Source organism: Perognathus longimembris, chromosome 13 (assembly GCF_023159225.1).
Source record: "Perognathus longimembris pacificus isolate PPM17 chromosome 13, ASM2315922v1, whole genome shotgun sequence".
Taxonomy (NCBI): Eukaryota; Metazoa; Chordata; class Mammalia; order Rodentia; family Heteromyidae; genus Perognathus; species Perognathus longimembris.
The window spans coordinates 10,918,529-10,936,981 of record NC_063173.1 but is presented as its reverse complement, the minus strand read 5'-3'; the positions used below and the strand labels follow the sequence as shown (position 1 = coordinate 10,936,981).

At 48.6% G+C, this 18,453-nt stretch overlaps 1 protein-coding gene across 1 annotated transcript in view; it reads right to left on the bottom strand.

Moving 5' to 3' along the window:
* Positions 1 to 1,609: 1,609 nt before the first annotated feature.
* The window catches only part of P4ha3 (prolyl 4-hydroxylase subunit alpha 3), a 33,966-nt gene continuing 17,122 nt past the window's right edge, over positions 1,610 to 18,453 (bottom strand). Inside the window, exons 8-13 of the mRNA XM_048360179.1 lie at positions 11,567 to 11,631; positions 8,967 to 9,126; positions 8,022 to 8,084; positions 3,974 to 4,042; positions 2,700 to 2,796; positions 1,610 to 1,998 (exon numbers count right to left, since the gene is read on the bottom strand). Of these exons, the coding sequence (XP_048216136.1) occupies positions 1,928 to 1,998; positions 2,700 to 2,796; positions 3,974 to 4,042; positions 8,022 to 8,084; positions 8,967 to 9,126; positions 11,567 to 11,631 (525 nt within the window). The 3' untranslated portion in view covers positions 1,610 to 1,927. The remainder of the gene's footprint in view (positions 1,999 to 2,699; positions 2,797 to 3,973; positions 4,043 to 8,021; positions 8,085 to 8,966; positions 9,127 to 11,566; positions 11,632 to 18,453) is intronic.

Below are 18,453 nucleotides of genomic sequence, written 5' to 3'. Positions count from 1 at the left end.
CCTCATCTTAAGCCAGAGGTAGCTGAACCCAAACCATCAGACTGGGAAGTCTGTAAAAACATGCCATGCCTGTCTCAGTAAGCTCATGGCGTGGGCCATGGCTGTGATTGACTCAGCCTGGCCCTGGAATTCCGAGCCGTCCAGGTTCTGCTGCAGGGGAGTGGTTTTGCCACAGACATAGCCTTCCGTCTTAGCTCCATTCTTCTGGGGCTGGAGGAGCAGGTGGAGTCGGCAAGGCTGCCGTTGAGTACGATTTCCCGCATCCCAGCACGGGAACAAAGTGTTCATCATGGCTCCGAGGACTCTAGCCATCAGAGCGCCTGCAATCCCTCTCGGGGCTCCGGGAAGCTGAGAGCCTGAGGCCATGGGGAGCAGCGTGGTCAGGGGCCCCTCGGAACCAGTCCTTTCACTGTGCGGCTCCTTCACGAGCAGCTGCACCGCAGCCCCGGGGAGGAACCCGAGCCGAGTGGCCTCTGTTCGCTTGGCACAAACACTCAGATATCACCCTCGCCCGTCCCTGCAGCTCGCGTGTCCTCCTGCGAGGAAGACGCCTCGTAAAAACAGTTCCCCTCCCAGTGCATTTCAAAGGACGCCTTTGCAAACACGCTCAATGCCTACTTATTTGCTCCAGACTTGGGGATTCCAGGACGAATAAGGAGCCGTGTCTAGGGCTAGCAGCCTGAGATTTCGTGTGATGGCTATCGTGGAGGCATTTCGAAGGCGGGGGCACGAGCTCTCTCTGTGCAGGGGAGGCAACTGGCCAGAATGGAACAAATAAGCAGAGTGATTTCAACTCACACCCAGGCTAGGAAGAAGGTGAGAATCCGTGGACGTGACAAAAAATGGCTAGCTGATAGTGTGAACAGGAAAAGCCTCTGTAAAGGGAAACTGAGCCAAGAGAGGGAAGAGAAGAGCTGGGCAGGGCCAGGGAGGTGTGAGAGCAGGAGCCCTGGCGATGGGGGCTAAGCACAGGGGCTCCGGGCAGGAAGGTCGGCAGACGGCGTGCGCGCAAGGCCGCCAGGGTGGAAGAAGCGCATGCGTCAATCAAACGCAAGGCTCTGCTTCTCTCCATTCAGCATGGCGACATACATTTCCTCAGCGGGAAAGAATGATTTGTAAACATTGTAAGCCACTGTATTAAAATCATCACATAAAAGTTCCTTTTTACTTAAAAAAAAAATCATGTGCTCTACCCCACTCATAAAGGGTCCAGCTCTTCAGTCAGACGCTCCCTGCTGGGGTGTTGAGGGGAGTCAGGAGGGAGAAGGGCTTCCGCATGGCCAGCCCCTCAATTACGCGTCCTCACTACCACTCAGCCCATGTGGCCAAGTAGCAAACCCCACTTGCCAAACCCCAGAGACTACTGACTGATATGTTCTATTCCTTCCTGACTGAGCTCCAGAAACTTCTCTCAGGCCATCTGCCCCCCCCTCTTTCTCTCTCCTTCCCTCCCTCCCCCCCTTCTCTCTTTCTCTCTTTAATTTTCTGTCAGTCATGGGGCTTGAACCTGGGGCCTGGGCGCTGTCCCAGAGCTCTTTTGCTCAAGGCTAGCACTCTACCCCTTTGAGCTACAGTGCTGTTTCCAGTTTTCTGGTGGTTGGTTGGAGAGTCTCATGGCCCTGCTGCTTGGGCTGGGTTTGGACTGTGATCCTCAGCTCTCAGCCTCCCGAGGAACTAGGATTTACAGGCAAGCGCCACCAGCACCCAGGTCCATTTTGATCCCTTTAACTCTGTCATAGATCCGGCAGACACAAATATCAATTCTCAAGAGTCTCCTGGTTCCGACCACTTTTTGCCTCCATTTGCAAGGAGGCCGCAATGCTGACGAGGCCTTCCTCCAGGAGGCGGCTCTCCCGCCTCCTCTCCTGCGCTGGCGTTGGCTTCTCTGGAAAGCCACAGGACTTCATGGCGGTCCCCCGCCAACACTTCAGTCTTCAGGGGTGCGGCTGCAAGGTCTGCGGAACTCCTGTCCATACTCGTGTATCCACTTGTTGGCCACTGGGAGAGAGTGGGAGGGAGAAAGCAGACTTAGCAGGTAGCCGGCCACAGGGCTGGGCACCGCCTGTTCACGGAGGAGAGGGGTGTCGGCACCTCCTAAACGCCTACACCCCTAGTTCTGGCCCCATCATGGGCCACCAGCTGTTTGTTCAAGCAGGGATGAACACCGAAGTTGGCTAGGAAAACTCCAAGAGACTCTGTTGATTACCATTTCCGAACCTGTGGGCACTAAGTTCACTCACCCTTCATGCCAGAAGCCGTGTCCCGAGGACGAGCGGGAGACGTAGCCGCTGCGGGCCGTGTCCACGTCCGCACAGAGCCCCCTCCCCGCCCCCTTCTGGCTTCAGCTAGCTGCTCGTGGAGCACAGCCTTTCCCACCACGCTGCCTGCGTGACCTCCTGTGCAGGTGCAAAATGGCAACCCAGGGGTAGAAAGGCAGATTCCACACCATGGTCCTCGGCTGGGCTCAGGGCGCCTCCGGTCACGTCAGGAAACCTTTCTGACACCTGCTCTGTGCTAGCACCCCGAGTCTACAGGTTCCCTGTCTGTTGAGGACACCTCATTAGTAACCAGCCATTTCACTAGAGCGGCCTTAGAGGAAAGCCTTCGGAACGAAGGGCTGTGCGATTTGCTAGCCACTCCCCGCTTCACCTTTCTCTGCACCCCTCACCACATTCTGGCAGCAGAAAGGCAGGCCTTACCCCATTTATCTCCTACCAGGACGGGGCAGCCAGCGTGCAGTGTGTCCTCATCCCCCTCGCCACTGCGGTGGAGGTTCCACCAAAACAGGGCTGCGTTCTGTCAACGAGAGGGCCCAGTCCCGTGAGCTCAGCCCGGAATCCCAGCTCCGGAGAAGCGCATGGCTAGCATGCGTGCATGCCGTTCAACAAGAAACTCATCCATGCGGTTTGGGGCACAGGGTGCCATAGGTTGCCATTCACATTCATGCGGCTGACTGCGGGCTGGCTGTGGTCCTCTGCGCCCTTGCACGCGAGCATCCAGTCCTGCTCTCAGGAAGCTCAAGAGCAACAGACATAAAGCAGACCAGGAGCGGTCAAGAGGTGAGAGCTAGCATCCGGGAAAGCCCAGGAGCCACGAGAGCACTGACAGCAGACACCACGCATCTTGTTTCAAGGTGGAACAAGGTATTCTTTGCATAGCTGAGCATTTTCATAGTTCAGAAGGGTACACTGGTGATCACTACCATAATTCTCCCTACTCAAGTTCTGAGCCAGCACGGGCTGATAAATTGGAGACACTCTTATCTCCAGTAAGCCAGCAAAAAGCTGGAAGTGGAGGCATGGCTCAAGTGGTAGAGTGCCAGCCCTGAGCAAAAACAGCTAAGTGAGAGTGCAAGACCTAGTACTAGCACACACACAAAAGGAGAAATGAATGGTGAATGCTCCTCTAGCCATTTACTACCAAGCCCCAGAAAGAGCTGTATTATATAGTCTCCTACTCCTACCAAAGAAGTTGATAGTGAGGGCCTTGAACTTAGGGAGCAAAGAAGGAGCAAAGTTAGACTTGATTTAACCTGGCCATTAAACTACACCAAGCCCTCAGTAATGAATCATGTGTTTCCAATCCTAGAAAAGACGCCAAGCCCAGGGACCCCCACAGACTCCAGCATTCATTGAAGGGTGCTTGGGATGGGCACAATCTACCTCAATTCTCTTCATCTCATTCCTGAATCAGTGAAAGGCTGCTGAGGGCTTTGCTGAATGTGAAGCTTGGAGGAAATAGCCTCGCCTGTGGCCCATCTTTTCCATAACTCTTCCTGTAGCAACATGGTTCCTGCCTTCTCTCCATAATGCTCAGTGCTTCTAGCTCTGTGTGGATGCAACTGTCTGCTGTGGAGGAGCAAAAAGCAAATCTAAGGCATCCCCCCTGCAAGCGGATCAGCACGCCGGGAGGGAGGGGAGGAGGGGCTCTGTGCTCTTACAACCCCCATCTCCTGGGACTCTGCCCGACTCACCTTCACCACGGGCACGCTGAAGTTGCCGTAGATGAAGGCCGTGGCTCCTCCCGCTTCCACGGAGCTGAGCTACAGTGCGGGAGGAAGAAGCAGAGTTAGAAAGTGTCGCTGCTCTCCCTACTCCATCACAGGCTGCGGAACCTCTGAGGTCATTTCCGCACACTCCCTCCTCTACTGCCCGATTTCAACTCGGAGACGTGCTTGCAAGACAATCATCCAACTTGAGAATGAAGGGAACCTCCACAGCTGCACTGATGTCTGTCCACAGGACCAGGAGAGGACAAGATTGGGAACTCCTCCTTTTCCCTTCCAGCTAACATCCTCTGGAGGCTAAAATGAGTACATTCAAACCTCCTGATTGACACCATCAGAGAGATGTTTTGCATCATAATATATACACTCAAACTCACCCACACAGACACACACACACGCCTACAGTACAAGTTTTGCAAGGTATTTTTTACTAAACTATCCTTTGATATGTCTCATGTTCTTAATCTCTAGTTCCTTTTTATAAAATATTGTTCAAGTCTAATACCCTCATAACCAACTAATGGATCATGACCTTTGACTTGAAAACCATTTTCTGAAGTTGTTTTCTTCAACAACCTGTTTTGGAAGGTATATATATATTATAGGAACTACCCACCTGCTGCACCTGACTGTAGGTTCCCCAGCCCCATTCAGATCCTCTCTAAACTGAGACCTTTTACTGCTGGCATATTCTAGAGTTATGACTATGTTTTCTTCATATGAAAAATGTTGTTCTGATTGGCAAATATGTAGTAACTATAGATATAGGGAAGGATTGAAACAAAGCATATTATGTATCACTTCGCCAGATTAAAACAGCTACAGTTCATGGAGTAGTCGTTGAGAGAATGAATGATAATTCGCATTTATGGTGGGTAAGTCCTGACAAGGATCTTCACAAGAATCTCTCTCTTCACAACAATCCTGTGAGCTAAAATAGTTACTATCATTCTCATTTTATAGAGGAGAACAGCAAGGCTTTGAGAGGTTAAGTTCCTTATTAAAGGTCTCATAATTCTCCCATGGCAAAGCCAGGATTTGAACAGTCAACACTGGTTGCAAAGTCTCTGCTAATAACCCTCAATGCGTCTGAATATTTAACACATATAATATATAATATATGACATACTATAAACAATACTGTTGAGAACATTTTAGTGAATGAAATTATTTTGTTCTTTGGTTTATTTTCACAGAAAAGAGCCCTAGCACCAGAACTACTGAGTCAAAGGGGTGTGCCCAAATTTTGTACTTCTGATATGTACTGCTAAATTCTTTTCTCACCAGCTCTGACTCAGGAGAGCAAGCCTTGGGTTTGTGCTCTTTCATCTCGTGGCAATCAAAACCTTACCACACCACTTGTGTTTTAAAGAAGCACTAGAAGAGGCCAAGTGGTGGGCTGGGGATATAGCCTAGTGGCAAGAGTGCCTGCCTCGGATACACGAGGCCCTAGGTTCGATTCCCCAGCACCACATATACAGAAAACGGCCAGAAGCGGCGCTGTGGCTCAAGTGGCAGAGTGCTAGCCTTGAGCGGGAAGAAGCCAGGGACAGTGCTCAGGCCCTGAGTCCAAGGCCCAGGACTGGCCAAAAAAAAAAAAAAAAAAGAGGCCGGGTGGTGGCACTTATCAGAGAGAACTGAACTGACTGGGTGATTGAGAACCTGGAAATGGCAGTGGTGGGCTTTAGCACATCTTGATTTCCCCGTGCCCACTTGCAAGGCCAATGATAATGCTAACCCACTCCTCACGCTCAACTCAAGTCATTTATAGCTTGTATGATTTTCTTCTACCCCATCCCCACAGCCAATCACTGCGGGTATAGGCAAGGCAACACTGGGGTAACTGATTATTCTGGCCATCCTTTACCTGTAGTTTTACAACATAATTAATGAATTAAAAGGAAACTGATTCAGCATGCCACAAAGCTCATGAGGCATGGGTTGTGACACTGGGAGGGGAAAGAAAGCCCCTCCCCCACCTCCCACTGTTTCATATTAGGACTGAGCAAAAAAAAAAAATCACTATATGACTTCAGCTCTATCCTCTGCACTGTTTTGTATCTGCCAGTAGTCCTGGGGCTTGACTGGGCCTGGGTACTGTCCCTAAGCTTTTGGGCCCAAAGTTAGTGCTCTTCCACTGGAACCACAGCTCCAACTCTGGCTTTTTGGTGGTTAATTGGAGATAAGAGTCTCATGGCCTCTCCTGCCTTGGCTGGCTTTGAACCATAACCCTTAGATCTCAGTCTTCTGAGTAGCTAAAATAATAAGGCATGAGCCACTGGCTGGCTCCCCTTTGTATTTCTTAAGGATGATTTTCTTCCTACCATTTAACTTGTTTCCCACAAACTTCCATCATTGTCTTTAGAAAGCACTGCTAGTCTTTGGTAACACCTTTGAGGCCTCGTGACACGCATTGCTCTGTGCGGCCCTTCGACTGGCTTAATGGGATACAACAATAGAAACATAAAGTTGTATGAGGCTTTCCAGAGCAACAGCCTCCTACAGTATCTCATCAGATGCTTGCAACCCTGTAAGGAAGCACAGGGTAAGAAAATGATGTCATTCGTGCGAACTCCCCATTAGTAAGCGCAAAGTGCATTCCAAGTGCGCACACATGATCCTTCTGTTCACTAGAATAGATGAGCTCTGTAACCAGGGAACCTGCTGTGGGAGGCACTGGGGGTGGATAAACAGATACACTAGATGTTCCTAGACGTTCCTATTCCGCGCTGCCTGGGCCCCCTTCTGCCAGCCTGCGTGGCCGGTGACGGGAACCAGATGCAGATCTGAGATGTGTTCCCCACATATCAGCTCACTTCTGCCGTTACTCTGATTAGCAATGACCACTAAGAAGCCAGTGACCGCTGTAAGTGGCAGCCTCCAGTCCCGTAGTTCTGGCTGCCTTTTCTTGGCTGTGCTGCAGAGACCAGACCTAAGAGAAGAGGGAACACCAAAGGGAGAGTCTGGCACCAGTGAGTCTGACGCCAGCCTTCATCTTTGGTTGTTATCCACAGTCCTCGTACTGAAGGTGTCCAACTTCAGCAACAGTAGCAAACCTTGTCTACTAAGTGGCTGCTTCTAACAATCTCTTCTGAGTGACATGATCAAAATCATGGCTTGTTTGTGAAGACCTGAAGGGAAAGGCAGAGATGAGATAAGAAAGACTGGGACCAGATCCTGTAGATCAGGCCAGGAAGCAGGAGTGGAGACCAATTTATTGTGTGTGTGTGTGTGTGTGCACGCGCGCACGCACGCATGTGTACGTGTGCGTGCCAGGACTGGGCCTGGACACTGTCCCTAAGTTTTTTCTGCATGAGGCTAACACTCTACCACTTGAGCCACAGCTCTAGTTCCAGCTTTTTGGTAGATAATTGGAGAGAAGAGTCTCATATACTTTCCTGCCCAGGCTGGCTTCAAACTAGGATCCTTGTATCTCTGTCTCCTGAGTTGCAAGCATTGCAGGCGCGAGCCCCTGACATCTAGTCTGTATTGTTTTCCTTAAAGAGGTACAGTGGAGATTTTACAGATTTTATGGGGAGAGAAGGAGCAGGATTTTCAGTACATATCAGAGGTAGCACCTACTAAATTTCTCTGTAGGGCGCTTGTTCTTTCCTCTCATAGTCTGACCTGCCTCGTTTCTCTTTTTCTTTTCTGTCTCCAGAACTGCACTCAGCTCCATGTTTTTCAACCCTTCTTAGGCCATGAGGCTGTATCCTATGCCTGTACCGTTCAAGCCCCACAGTCTCTTGTCCTTCAATGTAACCCTGCCTCCATCCAACTCTACTGCCTATGGCAAGGTCACATTTATATCTGTTTACACTGGGAGCCGTTTGAGGATGGAAATGCATTCTTGTCACCTAAAATGCAAAAACAAAATAAAACTCTCTGATAGCCACAAAATTCCTGGAGATTTTTTGTGTTCAGTACAAGGTTAACTCAATATAAATGCTTTGAGAATTATAAGATGAAAGAGACATTAAGTAAGAAGCTGTGGTCCCTCCAGAGCAAGACTCACGTAGATCATAAATGTAGCAACTCGGTTTCCAGACTTCATCCTGTACAGGGGGCTGCTCGGCGACTGAGACAAAAACAAAACATAGCGGATGATAGTCGACACAGTAGGACATTATGCAGATGATACCAGGGAGACAGCCAGGACTCCACCATTAATGCAGGGTGGGTTATACAGATTAATAGGCTTTACTGTGACATTTCCACATATACATATATCATGCATTGATCATATCCACTCTTAAGGAAGTCCCTTTGATTCTCAAATTATTTGTTTCAGATGTGGGGGGGGGGGGTTGCACCAGAGATTGGAGAGAAGGCTGCCAAAGGGTTAATGAGGATGACTAGGAATCATGTAAAATACCACTGTGGGAAGGGAAGAGAGGAAGCAAGGGAGGGAGGTTGATTGGGATACATTGTAAGCAGGTGTGGAAATGTCACAATGAAACTTCTCTTCTGCAACTAACATAAGCTAATAAAAATAAAAACTGAAAATGATTTGCTCTTGTCAGCAAAGGTAGGCAGTTGAGATCAGAGGAAAGGAGAGGGGTAAAGGAAGGACAATCCTCCCTGGGACATTCCCAAACGAAGGAGAAGCAATAATTCCGTTACAAGCCATATTCATTTTTCCCTTTTTAGCAAATTCTGGAGAGGGGCATGGTGGCAGATAAGAAAATGAACCAGGAAGTGGCGCTGTGGCTCAAGTAGTAGAGCGCTAGCCTTGAGCTGAAGAGCTCAGGAACAGCACCCGGGCCCAGAGTTCAAGCCCCACAGCTGACAAAAGAAAAACAATCAGCAGAAACTAAAGTTTTCAGATACTCCTGAAGCAAAAAGTTTTGTCCTAGGATTTTACTAAGCATTCCTGGAGAAACTGTGAGGACCCATTTGAGAGAAGTAAACAAGCACTGGCTCTCCTCCCCAGGAGACTAGTCAGCAACCCCAATGGTACCGTAGCATGGTCAAAGTGAGGCTCGTAGTGCCCTCCAATCCCATAGTTCACCACTTGGAGATACTCGGCATAGGGAGGCTGGACAGCAAGGCCCGTGAGCGCAGCGATGCGGTGGTCAAGGGTCCCCAGCACTGGGTCGACAGTGTCCTTCAGCCAGGCACTGAAACACACCACAGACGGGAGCATCAGTGAGACGACGTTGAAAGGAATGACATGGTGTCTGTGGATAAATGAACAAGTGATACCAGTTGTCAGAGGAATTGGGGAGAGGAGCCAGGGGAGGGGCAAATGAGGAAGGGAGGAAGAGAGGGAGGGAGAAGGAAGAAGGGAGGAAGAGAGAGAGGTTCCTGGGAGATTATTTGTTTCTTATTGAGACATAGTCTTGTGATGCATCCTGGATGTACCTCCAGAGTCCTGTGCCACCATGCCTAGTCCCTCATGACTCTGTGTGTGTGTGTGTGTGTGTGTGTGTGCCTGTGCACGCCAGTGTTCTCACCAGTCCTGGGCTTGAACTCAGAACCTGGACAATGTCCTGTAGCTTCTTGATCAAGGCTGACGCTCTACCACTTGAGCCCCACTGCTCCACTTCTGATTTTCTGGTGGCTAATTGGAGATGAGAGTCTCTCAGACGTTCCTGCCCGGGCTGGCTTTGAACCGTGATCCTCAGATCTCAGTCTCCTGAGTAGCTAGGATTACAGGCGTGAGCCACTGACACTCGGTCCTGGTGACTTTTGAGGTACCATTTCCAGTGAAGTTACAAAGGACAGAACCAAAATTCAAAAGTTGATGAGAAATGTAAGGGGGAAAAAAAGAGGTGATAGTTTGATCTAAAAAGTGCAGAAAATACCACATACTTCCCCAAACCATGCATCTAAACAGAAGGTCGTTTTCCCTTCTTGCCACGAGAATTCCAGGAATGCCGTGGCCAAAGCAATAAAGCTGAGTCACACAGACTTCAAGGCATGGAGAAGAACTCCTAACGGGAAAGGTCCTTAACTCTATCAGGCCAAATCAACTCGGCACCAGAGCTTTATGCCTCTCACCTCCCAGACAGACTAACCCCCCATCACATCCGGCCTCTCCCCGGGACGCTGACACGGCTTGAAGGACATTCCTCACTGCCCTGTGTCCCCGTCCCGAGCCACAGTGAAGGGACAGCGATGCAGGGAAGGGCACGAGCTGGGGGCACACAGTAGCCCCGGATCTTCTGGGGAAGCCCCCCTGGTTCTGGGAGCCTGGGACTAACTCCTGCCTGCGTGTTGGCAAGTCATGCTTTGCAGATAAGTCAGAGGTGGGAACAGAATCTGCAGAGTCAAATGACAAATGTGGACAGGACTGTAGCTTCTAGAAAAGAAACTCAAGTTAGGAATAACTAGATGCTTGTTTTCTAGTTAGGGTAGAAGAGGTTTCCCCTCCCCTCCTTCTTTCTCTAATGGCCTCTTAGTTAATTCCTCAGAGAGTGAAAGCTTCTCCCTCTCCAGGAAAAATAAAAAAAAAAGTATATTCCAGGTGTAGTGGTGAATGCCTGTAATATCAGCATTTGAGAGCTAAAGCAGGAGGAAGATGAGGTTGAGGAAGACAGTCTAGGCTACCTAGTACAGCCCTGTCTCTCTCTCTCTCTCTCTCTCTCTCTCTCTCACACACACACACACACACACACACACACACACAGAGCAAGACTCTGGTGGCAGCTACATCTGTAATTCGAGCTACTCAGGAGCAGTTCAAAGCCAGCCCAGGTAGGAAAGTCTGTGAAGCTCTTATCTCCATTAAACTGCTCAGAAAAAGCCAGAAGTGGCTCAAGTGGTAGAGAGCTAGCCCTGAGCACAAAGAGGCTCAGGGACAGTGCCCAGACCCTGAGTTCAAGCCCCAAGACCACCACCAACAACAAAAAGACAGTGCATAGACAACATGTGTTGGGTATCACCTTGGCATGGAGGAGGAGAGGGCGGTCCCAAGACGCTGTCTCTCCTCCCGCCCTGGGGCTGCGTGGATGTTAGCCACTCCCACCTCCTTCCGGTCCCAAACCGGAAGAGGCAGCCAAACCAGCCCCCACCTCTGGGCTGCGAGCACGTGTGTTGTAGTGGCGAGGTCAGGTGCCCGGAGGGTGGTTCTGTGGGAAATGACATTAGCCCGTGGGGGAGGTCCTAGGGCGCTGCTCTTGGATGGACATGCTCACTAGCCTATCGTTAGCACCTGGTCAGTCCCTCTCCTCCCCTCCTCATTACTACTGTAAGTTTGATTGCCCCTCCCTTGAGTCAACGGAAAGCTCCTGAAGCTTACTCCGACAGCCCATGCGTACCTGGCTTCCTTATTCTTGGCGAGTGTAGGGATGGGGAGGGCATTCTCGCAGCCACACACAGGCTACCTGTGGCCCCCCATTCCACCTTGGGTTGCCCGCAGGTCAGGCGGCCAAGGGAGAGAGAGAAAGGGGAACACATAAGGGGATAAAAGGCTTGGCCTCTCCACAAGGGAGAGGTATAAAATTTAGCCCAGCAAACATGAACTACTGATTCTCTACAGCATCTATTACTGTCCCAGAAAGGCCACCGCTGGCAGCTGACGGCCGGCATGGTCCCTTCTTACCAGGTCCCTCTTACCTTTTGCTGATGCGGTACTCCACTTGTAACTGCTTTTCCCCTGAAGCTACCACTGATCTCTGCAGCTGGGGAAGACAAGACCAAGTCCAAGTGGTTACGAAGCGAGGGGGCAGGCCCGCTCAGAAACAAAAGATAATCGCCAGTTCATCACCCACTGAAGGATACTTTGCACATGGTAATACTTTAGTGATTTTGAAAAAATTTTTTAAAGTGAGCATAAAACTTAGAGTTGAAAATAACCTCCACTGCTGCATCGGGAAGACAGTAAACGCTCAATATAAGTCCAAGGAGCTGAAAGGAACGGACAGAACTGTGTCTGCGAGATGGAGTAAGTAGGAACAGGGTTATTTCTCATCTTCTTTGTCCCACAGGCATGGGGCCTGATGTAGTAAGCACTGTGTCTTGAATCAAATGGCAGGCAGGGCCAATGGCAGGCAGGGCCAATGACGAGAAAAGCTGGACTCCGCTTCGGCTAAAGCCTTCCTTCTACAGAATCACAATCTTTGGCTGGAACTTTGATTATGAAGAAAACTACAGTTTGAAGTCATTATTAATTGAATGTTTTATTCTGTCTGCAAGTAGCATTTAAGTTATTAATACTTTTTAAGCTGCCTCCTTAACACGAATGCAGTGTTCCGGGGGCGGAGAGAGAATCATTCAGTCACCATCTCTGTCGCGAGGGTGACAGGTGTGTGATGGAAAGGGCTGGGTCTGTATGTCGGGCTGCGTCCCCAATTGCAGAGGCCAGGCAGGAAGCTGGTGCTCAGCACTGGTTAAGTGGATAATGACAATGAATGAATGAAGCTCTACTCTGCTCTGCACAGAAAGGACGGTATGGAGGCTTCCCAGCAAGGTGGGGCAATGAACCCTTCCTTCTCTCAGGTTGTCCTTCCTGCTGCCAAACCACATAGCAACCTTAGAAAAGCCTCTTTCTTTCTCCCAGTCAGGCTCCCCATCAACAACACCCAGCACGTACATATGTTCTTGGAAGTTCCTCTCCGCCTGTGGCTCTACCATCCTAGCACCCAGGAAGTCAGGTGACTGAGCCTCTCTCCCCAGTTGTTCCTGGTATCCCCTCCTGAGCCATCCGTAGAGGGGAGGGCAGAGATCCATAGAGGAAAGATGATCTCTCCTGTTACTTCAGGGCAAAATCGACGCTTAAAAAAAAATCCTAGGAATTCCCTTTCCCCATTCAGGAGCTGCTTTGTAGCTAATTCCTTTAACAATCCTTATTGTGGACCTGTAAGTCATTCTTTTTTTTTTGGAGTGAATATTTGTTGGCTGTTTTCTGTGCTCAGAAGAGTGTTGGGCATTAGAAAAACAATATATGAAAGCAGACAATGGCTTAGCCCATCAGTCACCTGGGGCTCTGATGGGGCGGACAGGGTGCTGTGGAAATACAGAGATGGGCTGTTAGTCCTTAGGAGGCACAGGAAGGCTTTCCAGGATGTCCAGAGATGCACTGCAATCGCAAAGGGGAACAGAGGTCGCAGGCGGAGCGTTCCAGGTAGATAGGAGAGAGATAACATGGTCCAATCACAGAGGCTGGCCCACGCAGCCTGAGTGTGGAGGGCAAGGGAGACGAGGCGGAAGGCGTCACCCACAGCCACGACACAGAACTTGTGTAAGCATTCAAGCAAAAGGGACCCATTTCAAAACGTAAGCAGGGGATTCCATAAGGTCAAAGATGATCTTTTCAAGATTATTCTAGCCAAGTGCTGGTGGCTCACGCCTGTAATCGTAGCTACTTAGGAGGCTGAGATCTGAGGATTGAGGTTCAAAGCCAGCCCTGTCAGGAAAGTCTGTGAAGCTCTTACCTCCAATGAACCACCAAAAAACTAGAAGTGATGCTGTGGCTCAAGGGGTAAGGTGCTAGCCTTGAGCTGAGGAGCTCAGGGACAGCGCCCAGGCCCAGAGTTCAAGCCCCATGAACAACAACAACAAAAAAAAGATGATGATGATGATTATTATTATCATTGGGCTCAGTACTCAGGAGGATAAAGCATGAAGATCCCTTGAGCCCAGGAGTTTGAGGCCAACCTGGGCAACATAGACATACCCATCTCAAAAAGAAAAAAACAACAACCCAGTACTCTGGAAGCAATGGGCATAACCCAGAGCAAGTCATTTTGATGTCAAGAAAGATGTGATGGGCTGGGAATATGGCCTAGTGGCAAGAGTGCTTGCCTCCTACACATGAAGCTCTCGGTTCGATTCCCCAGCACCACATATATGGAAAACGGCCAGAAGGGGTGCTGTGGCTCAGGTGGCAGAGTGCTAGCTTTGAGCGGGAAGAAGCCAGGGACAGTGCTCAGGCCCTGAGTCCAAGGCCCAGGACTGGCCAAAAAAAAAAGAAAGATGTGATGCCTGTTACTTTAGTCTCTAACTGGAGAGACAGAATGCTAACCCATGATATAGCTAGTGATTCAAGTCAACTCTGTGTGTGTGTGTGTGTGTGTGTGTGTGTGTGTGTGTGTGTGTGTGTGTGTGTGTCTGCTGGTACTGGGGTTTGAACTCAGGCCATGGGCACTGTCCCTTAGCTTCTTCCCTCAAGGCTGGTGCTCTCCCACTTGAGTCACACTGATACTTCAGACGTTTTGCTAGCTAATTGGAGATCAAAGAGTCTCATGGGCTGCCCAGGCTAGTTTCCAACTGTGATCCTCAGATCTCAGCCTCCTGAGTAGCTAAGATTACAGGCGTGAGCCACCAGCCCCTGGCTCAGAACACATTTTAAAAATAAGTGGGCTGGGGATTTAGCTTAGCGAAAGAGTGCCTGCCTGGTGAGTGTAAGGCCCCAAGTTCGGTCCTCAGCTCTGGAAAAAAACCAAAAAGCTATAAAAGTAAGCATCATACAACAAGAGACAAAGCTTTGTATTTGGGCGGGGGTGTGGGGATAATTTGATGTATGTGACTGTCAAAAAGTACTCTGAATAAAGGACTGAAAGGACTCGTGGCCAGGCCTGGCCAGGGGCCCGAGAGTGGTGTGTCTTTAAGGGTGAGGGAAGGTAGGTAGAGAAGGAAGTGATGAGAGAGCAGGCTTTGAAAACAAGGCAGTGGACCAGTTAGAATGGCCTATACTCTGAACTCAGGCAACAACAAATGCTGGAGGGGGTGCGGGGAAAGAGGAACCCTTCTCCATTGTTGGTGGGAGTGCAAATTAGTACAACCACTTTGGAGAACAGTATGGAGGTTTCTCAAAAAGCTCAATATAGACCTACCCTATGACACGGCCATACCACTCCTAGGCATCTATCCTGAACAGCAGGTCCCAAGATATCATAAAGACATCTGCACTTCCATGTTTGTCGCTGCACAATTCACAATAGCCAAAATATGGAAACAACCCAGATGCCCCTCCACAGACGAATGGATCCAAAAAATATGGTACCTGTACACAATGGAATACTACATAGCGATTAGGAATGGTGAAATATTGTTATTCGTAGGGAAATGGTCAGAACTTGAACAAATAATGTTGAGCGAGACAAGCCTAGAACACAGAAAACCAAGGGGCATGATCTCCCTGATATATGACTGTTAACAAAGGGAGACGGAGAGACAGTAGAGACCAGGTCTGTGAAACCAAAAACTGCTTGTCAAATGGTATTTCCCACAGGATTGGGTCAGCGACCCAACATTATGTAACTAAAACCAAACAACTACTCAACATATAAAGGTCAAAAATTGACCTCTCAGTTGAATACAATAGCTCAAAAGCTTTGTATGTACATTCATATAAGACTACTGTCGACATATTATCTAATGTCGACATTACATTTAAAGCCCTAGGCGAATTTTCTTGGGCATGGCCACGTGGCTACTGTATATGTTCTTGATACATTGTGTATTGTATATATGTCTGCCTGACCTAGAGAAGGGAAAGGAAAACAGGGGTGTAAGATATCACAAGAAATGTACACACTGCCCTACTATGTAACTGTGCCCTTTTTGCACAACACCTTGTCAAAAAATTTGTGTTCAATTAATAAATAAATTACAAAAAAAAAAGAGGCAGTGGAGAGGAAGCAGACAAACAACACACAAATCACAGGGGTGTCTGTGCTCAGCTGTCACTGGGGCCACCCTATAGAAGCCTTACAGAAGATGGCTTAGTCCCAGAAGAGCCAGAAGCCAGACAGGCACCAGCGACTCAGCAAGACACTTCCAGGGGAAGGGGTGTAGCAAGGGCTGTGCATGCCAAAGGCATGACCTGGCCATGAAGGATTCCACGAACTTCCCTGGGTGGACTGCCTGTCCCATCACCATGGCAACAGAGCTGCTCTGAAGAAAAAGCTGCTGCTAGCCAAATCTGACTACTGGCTCCCTGAGAAGCTGGCACTATCAGCAAGTCATTGTTCCATCACCAGTAGAGCTTAATGGTCTCAAAAACAAAACAAAACAAAACACCTCTTAGGCAGACCCTAGACATGCCTGGGGGGCCTTTTGGATGAAAAGACTATGGTTTCTCTCCCTCAAGTCCACCCATGCTGTCAGGTCATCTTTAAAACCAGAAATCCTGGGCTGGGAATGTGGCTTAGTGGTAGAGTGCTTGCCTAGCATGCATGAAGTCCTGGGTTCGATTCCTCTGTACCACATAAACAAAAAGCTGGAAGTGGCACCGTGGCTCAACTGGTAGAGTGCTAGCCTTGAGCAAAAGAAGCTCAAGGACAGTGCCCAGTCCCTGAGTTCAAGCCTCAGGACTGGCAAAAACAAAACCAGAAAACCCAGAGATCCAGTCATGCCACTCTCCCATTTAAAACTGTCTGTCCCACTGCTGTCCCCATCCTGCTCCTCGGCCTACCAAATAAAACCCCAAACTACCCAGCATAGCATTGAGGCCCTTCATTGGGGTCTCACTATCCAGACCTATCAACTACCATCCTCTATCCTGGCTCTCGCAGGCTCCACCATCAAACTTTCCCCTGTTCTCCCAACATGCCCCCTAGCCGGCCCTCGCAATGGATGATGGTCTTCCTAGAACACTTGTTACCCCCTTGTTAATCTGATGGCCTTCACACTATGGTAAAAGCAGCCTGCTTCTCTTCTCTATCTCTGCCACCTCCCCACACCTGGCTTCTCATTAGAGCATGCTTTCAGTCCCCCTAGCACAACTCTGCACCCCTCCCTACATGTCACAGGGCCTTATAAATGTCTGCAGTAGGCTTCTAAAGGGAAAGAAGACATACCTCGTCTCTTTGTAAAAGCTCAGTACCAGCCCAGTGTCTGGCACAAGTGTTTGTTCAGTAGAAGGACTAAACGTTTTCTTGAATGAACAGCACATCGAGTGCGTGATCTCTGATTGGATATAAATAATTCTGAGGCAGATTAAAGTGTCATCTTTAAAAGGGAAAAAGGCTTAGAGATGTGAGGTGAACTTAAAAAAAACCGTGTGTGTGTATGTGTGTGTGTGTTCCTTTTTCTTTTTTGATGGGGCTGAGGTTTGAACTCAGGGCCTTGTTCTTACTATACAAGACAAGGTTCTATCACTTGGGTCACACATGAAGTCCTTTTGGCTTTAGTTTATTTCTCAGCTAGGGTCTCACCCTTTCGTCTAGGACTAGCCTTAGACTGAGATCTTCTGACCTCCGCCTCTTGCCAAGCTGGGATTACAGCTGCATACCTCCATGGCCAACTCTATTTTGTCTCCAACTATTTCCCACACTTCCTAGGAGGGCAATGAAGCATTCTCTTCACATTGGCATCAAGCTTGGCTCAGTAACTTGTATCACCTTCCCTATGAGAGGATCAGACAGACTCCCCTGTACCTGCAATGGTGGGCACACGTCCCTCTGTGATACACAGGTGGAAGTAATGCCTGCATTTCTAAGCAAGATGTTAAGGAACTACTCAATGATCATTTCTGCCTTTTTCCTCTAGGATAAGACCAGTAATGTTCCTAACAGAGACTACTCTACCAGACGAATCCCAGAACAGGGACCATGTACGACATAACTGCAGCCAACCCAGGACAGACAAGTAATATGAGAAAGTATCTCTAAGTTATACTAGGTTTATACTTAGGATTATAACTTAATCTAAATTAACCAATGCAAGGAAGAAGTCCAGTGGCAATCAGTGTATTGCTACCCTCCAGTCCTGTCTCTAGCTATCAAGTCCATTGGCATGTGTTGAGTTTCCATTTCCTTTTTAACAATCATGAAGCTCAACTAGATAATCTTTCTACCCCATCAGTCTGTAAATATATACTAGGATTTCATTCCTCGTCCCTAGTATATTCTTTTCTTCTACTAATTATCGAGAATGATTGCCATTTTTGGAAGCTTCCTTTTAATTTTCTGAGATTAAATTTACATACAATGATATGCATGAGTCTCAAGCACACCATTTGCTGACTCATCAAATTCATACAGCCATGAACTCCACATTCCTAACAAAATATTAAAAGAACATTTTAATTTTAATTTTTTTTGGTACCTGTCTGCTGTCGCTGAGCTTTGTTGCTCAAGAATGGCACTCTACTATTTGAGCCATGGCTCCACTTCCAGCTCTGTGTGTGTATGTGTGTGTATGTGTGTGTGTGTGTGTGTGTGTGTGTGTGTGTGTATGTGCTTAATTAGAGATAAGAGTTTCATGGGCTTTCCTGCCCAGGCTGGCTTTGAACCATAATCCTCAGATCTCAGCCTCCTGAGTAGCTAGGATTGTAGGTGTGAGCCACCAGCACCCATCTAAAAGCACACTTTTAAAACCCCATAAATCCCCTGGTATGTCCTTCCAATTCATCTTTCCCTCCAGAGTCTACCTCCATGTGATTTTTTTTATTAATGATTAGTTTAATGAAATGGGTGGTGTTTTGAACTTCTGGACTGACAAAGGATCTAATTGTTCAGGTATTCCTGTTCTCATACTCCTGAATTACAGGCATGTGG